General features: G+C 44.1%; 1 protein-coding gene across 1 annotated transcript in view; it reads right to left on the bottom strand.

Moving 5' to 3' along the window:
- Positions 1 to 9,811, bottom strand: part of Sulf1 (sulfatase 1) — a gene marked incomplete in the record, with an annotated part of 77,851 nt that overhangs the window by 64,455 nt on the left and 3,585 nt on the right. The window contains 1 exon segment of the mRNA XM_029553996.1: positions 2,156 to 2,395. Within this exon segment, the coding sequence (XP_029409856.1) occupies positions 2,156 to 2,395 (240 nt within the window).

The raw sequence follows: 9,811 nt of genomic DNA, 5'->3' as shown, positions 1-9,811 counted from the left end.
TGAATCTTCCTCGGTACCATGGCCTTCCAAGCTTTCTTATAAGAACTAGGCAAGATAACTAAAGTGCCCGGTACAAAGTGGGAAAGCTACTGAGGCCCATTCCTTCCATTCCCACCTTTCCTGGGTTAGCTCTGAGACAAATCATCAGACTCCAGGTGGCTGCTCTAAGTCCCACCCTGCAGCTCCTCCCCCGAGCACAGACACCACCCATACACCATGGATGTGCTGAGAGCACCAGTCCTTCAATCTCAGGTCCTCTATCAGGGATAAATTACAGGGAGATCGGGAATTGAGATACATCCATTTCACACCATGTTTCTCACAAGCAGAACACAATTTGGTGGTTAAAATCAGGAACCAGGCATTAAGGGACCATTTTAAAACTCTGCTTCTGAGATGGTTACACAGTATTTGAAACTCTCACTTCAGTTATAAAACACAGCCAAGTACATTTGCCATCTAGGAACCCTGCAGGGATGCTTGGTGGATTTGCAAATTGCTTTAGAGTAGTCAGACGAAAGGTGCCATAAATTTAAATCACTAATGTGAGAAGACACACCATGAGAAGGCACTCTCTTAACCTCCTGTGACCTAGTTTCTCTCCTAATCAGAAGCAAACACCCTTGAGGGGATTCCTCTGCAACTGAAGATCTTGAGATGCCTGTGTGGGATGGGGCTATCATATGCACAATCAATAATTTCATTCATAAATAACAAGAATTAGGTGCCGGAGAGGCTTTCTGCAAAAAAGCAAATGGCCACATATTTCCTGAGTCCAGTGGGGAAGATTAAAAAGAGATTTAAGAGAATATTTATCTCAAGTCTCTTACTTTTAAACCTTGAGAACAGATAATCTGTAGGTCTGAAAATCATTTCCAACAAGCTTTTATAATGACATCTTTAATTCTTATGAATAAATCTTAGGTGGTTTGGTGGGGGGAGAATCTACCCTTGATGTACATCCAACTTCCATCCATGAAGAACCATTCATAGAACCAGGGTGGGGGGTGTATTTTGTATTCACTGCTGAGAAGAAGAAGGGCTTTGAGAATACTGTTCCCAGAAGGAGCTTTGATTCTTCCTCAGGGCCACTGGTGGGATGCTCAGAATCCCTCTCAGAGGAGACCATGTTTAAAAGCCCAGCTAACCATAAACCTCATTTTCCCCTTGGCAGGGTCAACATTGAGAGCTGGTGCAGCAATTAAGAGAATTTCCCTTCTTGGAAGATGGTGGTGAACATGTAAGATCTAAAAATGACCAGGACTTCAGCTAAAGCAACTTCCTGGGGCTTGTTAATTATGTATGAGTAAATAAGACTATCAAGAAGGTCCATATGGCTGGCTTATCCATTCAGATATTCATTTATTCCATAAGTCATTTGGCTCATCCTCTGTGTCTCAGACCCTGGGGTAGGCCTAAACAGTTCAAAACACACTTGATTTCCCATTGGAATAATCAGCTGGAATTACCCAGATCTAAGAAAAGCCTTAAGTTGTGCCATGATCCCCTGAGATTTGTAAATGGGGCAAAACCTCATTCACAGCAGCAGGGGGCCCTAGTGGGCATGACATTTTCACACTGCTTCCGATGACAATCCTGAATTTTCTATAGGGGCTTTCACATTGGGTATGCTCTCCAGAGTAAAAAGTAAATGCTATGCTCTGAATGTGGCTTGCCCCTTCTGAAACTTCTGTTGAAATCTGGGTGTCTTTGTGAAGGTGTTGAGAGGTGGAGCTTAGGAGGTAATGAGAGGTTAAGAGGAAGTCCTGCTTTTCCCATGAGTGGAGGGTACCTATGAAGCAAGCTGCTGTGGAGGAAGCCACCCTGTGTCTTTGTCTTACATGTGCACTTACTTACTTACTTGTTCTGCCCCGAATTGCTATTTTATGATACAGTACAAAAGCCAGAAGCTGACAGTATGTTCTTGTACTTCTTAGTCCCCGGAACTATGTGTTCATTAGACTTTTTCTTTTATAAGCTACCCCCTCTCCGGTAGTCTGTCATAGCAACAGAACAGACTGAAGCAGAGGTGAGAAAAACTAGACTTCTCCTTTGTAGCTTAATGGCATGTTTCATCTATTAGACTCTCCCCCTGCCAATTTCCTGTGTCTAAGACTATAGAAGAAATTCAAGGGCTAGAGGTGTCATTCTTTACCTGTTCTGTAGCCAGTGTTGTTAAGATACACAGCAAAAGTCCTGGGCTCATGCATTGCTTGCCACGAGGGAGAAGAGCAGTTCTCGTTGTTGGTGTACACGTTGTGGTTATGCGCGTACTTCCCAGTGAGCATGGATGACCGGGAAGGGCAGCACATGGGTGTGGTCACAAAGGCATTGGTGAAGGTGGCCCCACCGTGTTCCATAATCTTCCTTGTTTTGTTCATGACTTGCAGAGACCCTGAAAAACACAGTTCTGGCATAGATTAGCAAGGTGCAGCCTGTGCTTGCTTGTTTATACACATCACTCAAGTAGCTCTGTTCCCTTGTTTATTCATTTCCTTCCCCTAATGTGAAGGAGTTTACGATTTGATCAGCTCCCATTTCAGAACATTTGGGATCCTACCATCTCATGTGTTCTATGGATAATAAGCACAGTTCAGCTTCTTCCCTTCTTGATCACAAAGGAGAGCGAAAAATCCAGGCTAATCATATAATTAAAGCTAGAATTTTAGATGCGGGGCAGACTCAACTGCCAGCAGCCTTTCGAAGATTATGGCTTGTTACAGAGAGTATCGGAACCCTGGCCCACCACACAGAAAAAGGGGAGTGTGGCACAGCGATGACCGGACAAGGTATTTTAATCCTGTGACAGAAAAAGAGAAAAACAAAACAAGACCCCTACTAAGTAAAAATCCCTCCAAATATCTGTATTTAACTTTTTAAAAGGGAAAGAGAAAGGGAGATATCTTCAGTGTAACTTGGCACCCTCTAGCAAGTTAACCATGAGGACAAGACCACCAGTTTATATTTGGTCAGTTTATATGGCATTTTAAAGGCTAGATTGCTTCCTCAAAGGTATGGCATGGTTGCAAAATAGTCCATTTTAACTTTAAGGATGAAATGGTAACATTAGATTGCTAAGAAAGAAAAAAAATCCATTTCGATTATTTTACCCAGCCAAACACTGCAGTTGAAATACGTCCAAACCTCACAGAAAGGCACAGGCCAGAATTCAATAGTCTTTTCAGGGCTTGTCAAGAAATGTACTACAGAGCACTGCAGCCCACCCATTGCATTTGAATCCTGGAGCTTCAGATTTCTAACAGGTCTCATTCCTTCCAAAGAAAAGGGAAGAAAGTGTATGGTTTCCAGTAAGGAAGGAAATAGGACTGCAAACAGGAAAGCAAAGGGAATCCAAAGTTAGCCTGATGGAGAGACGAGCAGGGGGAAGGTTTGTAGCTGGATCTCATTAGAGCTCCTTCAAATACGCTTTGGTGAGGGGTGCACCCAACATTCTCTCTTTTCTGCCGACCAAGCACCCTTCTGTAGTCTGTGTAAGCCATTTAGTGAGTGCCCGCTCTGCAGCCTCAGCTCTCCAGGCTGATCCCCCAAATGTAATATTAACAAAAGATACGAAAATTCTCTGATCTTCAGTAGTAAACTCTCTAGATGAGAACTGACATGTAGAGGTTGCTCAGGGATATTAGCAAAGCCACATATACATAAGAATGTGAACATAGCAGTAGCAGTACATGGATGTCAGGAGGAACTGGACTGAAGGCTTAACAAGAGCTCTGAGGTGAGAGATGAGGACATGACAGGGAAGGAGAAAGAAACTGCCAGATGGGTGCAGTGCGTCACTGGGAACATAGGGAGGACGGCTCGGGTGATGCTTTGACAGTGGGAAGGCTTTGGAGCCAAAGGAATAGCTCACTGATTTCCTGATGTGAAAAGGAATTGGACAGTTCTCCTGATGAGATGTGATGTGGGAAGCTAAGCAAATAGCTTGGAGGCTAGGCAGACATACTGGGATCTGATAGCCGCAAAATGAAGGCAGAGTGGAATGTTACAAGCATGAAGGACGGGGTGAGCAAAAGGGTTGTGAGAGGACTTGCTACAGTAGTGATGGCTTGTGGGTAGAGGAAGGCATGTGCCTGGTGCACCAGGGTGCAGCCAAGGGCTGCTGAAGCCACCTAGCCCTGGTGCACTATGACCTCGACATAGAATCCTAAAAGCAGATCCAAGCTATGTTGTAATGCACTGGAGAAGGCTGTGAGTTGAGTAACGGCTCAAAGTTTTCAACAGAAGAAAGCTGGAAAAGAAATGGTGTCAGTGGTGGGGAGGAAGAAGCCCAAAGGAACGCACCCCACAAAAGGCATTTCAGAAGGGCTGTGTGTCACATTTGTGTTAGGTGATTATAGCGAGGAAACATCCTGAAAAGGAATTGATGAATAGAGATGAAGATGTTCAAGACTTCTGAAGATGCCCGTTGGCCTCCTTATAATCAAGATATCAATAGAATAGATCTGGGCACTAAGAACTTGCACATCTAGCACGTCCACGTGGTGCTGAAGTTGTGTGCCAGTGGCCCACATTTGGAGAGGTTTTGAGGTTGGGAATTTGAGGCTGGACACAGAATCAAGGAATACAGTTGCTGAATTAGACCTTGGGGACTGTCCTCCTTGGAGACTGTCCTCCTTGGAGTGACCCAAGTGGCTTGGACTACTTCTAAGTCTGTAAGACACACTGCAGGACTTAATCTCACTCAACTCTCTTCTATGCAGTTTAAATGCATCAGCCCATTTGAATCTGATGGTAACCATTTGTGATAGGGCTCTCAGTGAGGATTCCTATGTTCCAGATGCTGCAGCTGAGCTATGCAGGGTTAAGGCACATGTTCAGGCCCACATGGAGCCTCAGGCACAGAGCCACAGGGCCCATACTCTTACATGTCTGCTAGCCTGCATACTGGCTGTGACAACTATGCTTTTGAGACCTTGAAACACAAACCAAGTCAGCTTGCCTGTTTCTGCAGTCTCATCTTCTGCTTCATTTGGCCTCCTTGAAGAGAGGCCAGCAGAGCCCAGTGTCTGGCTCCTCCCTCCACAAAGCCACAATTACTTTGTCAGCAGAGTCCTAGGTATGGGAATAGAGGCACAAACATCTGTCTTTGTGGTAGCTGCTTGGCTGCCTCTCATCGGGTGGACTCTGGATATATGCAGATGACTGAGTGCAGGAATCTGAGCTAGTGTGGTCCAAGAAGAAAAGCACCAAGCGCGCTCCTCCATTTTGGGGGGCGGGGTTCCCTATAGCGCCAGCTGGCCTGGAACTTGCAATGTACCCAGGCTGACCTCAATCTCAGAGAGATCCTCCTGTCTCTGCCTCTATTTGTTCTTATCATTATTCCCTGAACTATACCGTACAGCAGATATGAACATGGTGCTATACAGGGTAGAGGGTATTAGGAGGCAATTTAGAGTAAATGACAGGATGTGCATAGGCTATGTGTAAATCTAGTCCATTTTTATGTGAGATTTGAGTACCCACAGTTGGTATTTGTTGGAGTCCCCAAACCAGTCTCCACTGGATACCAATTTTCCTCTGTTCTCACCCACCCCTACCACATTAAGTCTCCTTCTATGTTTTCTCTCTGCTCTAAGATCTACATGAGAATTTAAGACTTAAAATGTTGATGTTGGATTGCAATTAAAAAGATCAATTCTGAGATTCTATGCCACAATCTCAACTAAAGCAGTGTTTTGTTTATTATTAGTGTGTGTGAAAGAGTCTGGTGCAGGTCACAGTCCCTGTGTGAAGGTCAGAGGACATTCTTTGGAAGTCGATGATCTTCTTCTACCACAGGTTCTGAGGACGGAACTCAGTTCATCAGGCTTTCCAGCAGGAGCTTTTACATGTTGAACCATCTTGCCAGTTCTTCAGTAGTGATGTTTTGGGTTTATTATTATTATTATTTTGAAGGCAGGGTCTCAGTATGTAGCCCTGGATGGCCTGGAACTCACTATGTAGACCACACTGGTCTCAATCTCACAGAGATCCACCTGCCTCTGCCTTCTGAGTGCTGCATATATTACCACACCTGTCCCTTCTGCAGTGTTTGAAATTATTCTGAGAATAGGGATCCAATGAAACCTAGGTGGTTAGTGGTACTGGTAGCAGCAAGTGTGAGGGCCCTGCTGACCGAGCTGCTTGGTGATAGGGAAGGTCCAGGCCACAGCTGAGCCCCACCACTGCCAAGAAATGTCATCTCAATGCCAGAGCTCCAGGTGGAGACTGGGAACATTGGCCATTGCTCCTGCAGGGTAGAGGATGCTGTGACAGTCAGCTGTACACTAAGATGCAGCATAGGTAAGCGGTGACTGGGAGACATGGAGATGCCTTTTGAGAATCCCCCCAAGGGGATTCAATTAGTGGAGCAAGAAACCAAGGTTCTAGTAAGAGTGCTTAGCTGGATTCAACAATAGGCTGGGGCTGGAGGGAGACACAGCAAGGAACTAACATCATTGTGCATATTCCAGTGACTTGAGTCCCAAACCATCTGTGTGAAAAATATCCTGACCAAAATCACATGGAGAACATGGATTACTCTGCTGACATGGTAGAGTTTAGTACGAGCTTTTCCAAACAGTTCCCCACCTATGCCACCTATGCAAATATCCTGGCATTTGATTATTCAGTATCTCACATTGAATTCCTATGTATATAAATTGTATGTGGAGGTCAGAGGACAGACTCGATTGTCATTCCTCGGATGCTATTTTTTTTGAGGCAGGGTCTCTTGCTGGCCTGGGGCTTGCCGAGTAGGCTAGGCTGGGTGTTCAGTGAGCCCCATCTGTCTCCATCTCCCCAGGGATGGGATTACAAGTATGCACGACTACACCTGACTTTAATTTTTTAAAAAATATTTTCTTTATTATTTTTATTTTATGTGTATTGCCTGCATATAGGGTAAGTGCACCCATGTTGTGCAATGCCCATGGAGGACAGAAGAGGTTGCTGGATCCTCTGGAACTGGAGTTACAAACGGTTGTTAACTGCCATGTGGGTGCTGGGATTCAAACCTGGATCTTCTGCAAGAACAACCAGTGTTCTTAAGTGCTGAGCCATCTTTCCAGGCCCAGTAGAAAAGTTTTTTTAATGTGGGTTCTGGGGATGGAACTCAGGTCCTCCAATTGAGCTATCACTCAGGCCCTCTCATATAAGTATAACATGGGTTTTTTTGTTTTTTTTTTTGTTTTGTTTTGTTTTGTTTTTTTTGGTCTTTTTGAGACAAGGTCTTCCTGTAGCTCCAGCTGGCCTGGAACTCACTATGTAGACTGCGTTGGCCTTGATCTCACATAGATCCGCCTGCCTCTGCCTCCCCAGTGCTGGGACTAAATGTATGTACCACAATGTCTGGCTTAATATGAAATATCAAGCTGTTTATCATGACAAGAAAAAGAATCAACCTAGAAGTTCAGTAATAAACACTGTCATCATTATGGAGGCCTGAGACACATGGGGCTCATATAGCTCTGGGTTCCTAGTGACACGTGCCTCCATGTGGATTGCAGTAGTTCCAGATTTGATGAATGATGACAGTGGGCAAACACAACTCTTCTTAACTGTGGAAAGTTGTTTGTCCCTGTCAGCGTTTTGGTGAGGTAGAGTTCATGCTAAATATTTAGGTGGCCTGTGTTTAGTGCATCTCTACAAATTTCTCATGCTAACCGTTATTACTTCTATAGTAAAGAATGGGATATTAACAGTAATATTTCCCATATTTAAGCATGATTTTATTGGTCTACAGAATATTTTAATCAAAAGCACAAGAAACATAATTCTTTTAAAGAATATGATAAAACTGTGTTTTTTTCTGCCAAAATGACCAGGGGAAAAACTAAGAAGTTTCAGCTAAAACTAAAAAGGAAAAGCAAGTTGGGGAAGAAGGAAACAAGAAAAGATAATAAATGTGTCTGGAATGTTTCCAAGTCACTTAAACTCAGTTTCTTCCTCCCACTGAAAAGAGCTAAAGGCCATTAAAGCTGAGACCTGCGACCTGTGGGAATGGAAGACAGGCCTGGGTGGGGCGGGGCTACACCAGGCGCATGTGAAGCAGCCAGGTGGAAGAAACTCACTGGCTTTTGTCTTTTCATATTTTTAGACTCTGTAGAATTGTGTGTTTATAGAACTTTCCCTGACTCTGAGAAAAGCAGCCATGCAGGAATGTTGATAGGTAGCAATTTCTTGGTACAGTTGTTGGGGAAACAGTAGGGAGTAAGGGCAACTGGCTGTCCTAGGGAGGCATGCGCCCACCTAAAGGGGTGCCTGAGACACCCCCCTACACCTTTTGAGGGCTAGCTGATGGCTGCTTGATAGGAAAGCAAGTACTCACTCTGGAATTTTCTAGGAAAGTCAGAATGAATCAACTAAATTTTAAAATCTTGGAATCTTGACTTGGTTTCTCTCTCTCTGCCTTCTCTTCCTTCCTTCCTTCCTTCCTTCCTTCCTTCCTTCCTTCCTTCCTTCCTTCCTTCCTTCCTTCCCTCTGTCCCTCCTTCCTCCCTTCCTTTTATAATGTGCTGCTAGTCCTATAGATCTCTGCTTTAAATCAACAGTGCACCACTACATGCTTATGAGTTAATTCCACTTATGATCTAAGGGAAATGGAACTGTGAGGGCAGGGTTCCCACCAGCCTCCTAAGAGTGTAAGCAGTTTCATGCTGGGTCAGATGGGAGGGTCCAGTCCTTCTCAAAGTGGGACCAAGGGACCATTCAGAAAGAATAAGCATTTATTCTCCATCTTGTTAATTCTAGTTTGAGGAAGTTAAGAGTCTCTCAAATATTTCAAATTTTCTTTCTTTTGATGTATAAAAGATTTCAAAAGCACAGGCAAGAGCAGAGTGAATCATACATGTAGCTTACTTCATTAACTCTAACAAAACTGCAGTCCCCCCTGCCCCAACTCACCTCTTTCTCTCTCTCTCTCTCTCTCTCTCTCTCTCTCTCTCTCTCTCTCACACACACACACACACACATACACACACACACACACACACACACACACATCACATTAAAGTAAAACACGGATGCTGTGAGTGCTCTTGGCTCCTCCCCTTCCCAGAAGGAGCCATTATCCTGAATTCCATGTTGCTCCTTTCCATGTGTGTTTTCTTAGGCTAAAAATTGTTAGTGAATCTGAGAGAGACAGGCAGTGATGGGGAAGAGGGCATGTGCTAGAGATAGGAAGGAGATCAGAAATTAGTCGGAATACATTGTATACATGTATGAAATGGTCAAATAACAAAATTAATCAATAAAAATTGTTTTTATAAAATCTTTCACCCCTGGGGCTGAAGAGATGGCTCAGCGGTTAAGAACTCTGGTTGGTCTTGCAGAAGACCCGGGTTCGAATCCCAGCACCTACATGGCAGCTAACAACTGTCCAAAACTCCAGTCCCAGGGGATCTGACAGTCTCCTCTGACCTCCGCGGACATTGCATGACACAGGTGGCTTCTGTTGGCAATGCATGTATACACACACACACACACACACACACACACACAAAATTAAAAATAAATAAAATTAAAAAAAAATCTTTCACCCCTTATTTTAAACACCTGAACTGTTTCAGATAAAGGCAAAATCTGGGGAGCTTTTTAAATTCTGGAAGAATCAAATTTGAGTCAAAAGGCTCTTGGTTAAGTCATTTACTCTCTCCATGGGTCATTTCCTCCTTGGAATGTGATCTTTGCCTACCCATTCCACTGGAGTGGGATGACAGTATTTGCTCACAGCAGTGTGAATACGTGTTCTTTGGAACCACATGCAAGGTTCTAGCACTTTGATTAATGAATTCCTTCTGTGTGTCCCTCC

Source organism: Nannospalax galili, unplaced genomic scaffold (genome assembly GCF_000622305.1).
Source record: "Nannospalax galili isolate Female #2095 unplaced genomic scaffold, S.galili_v1.0 scaffold102, whole genome shotgun sequence".
Classification (NCBI taxonomy): domain Eukaryota; kingdom Metazoa; phylum Chordata; class Mammalia; order Rodentia; family Spalacidae; genus Nannospalax; species Nannospalax galili.
The sequence above is the reverse complement of the archived record's forward strand: the minus strand, read 5'-3'. Positions and strand labels throughout refer to the sequence as shown.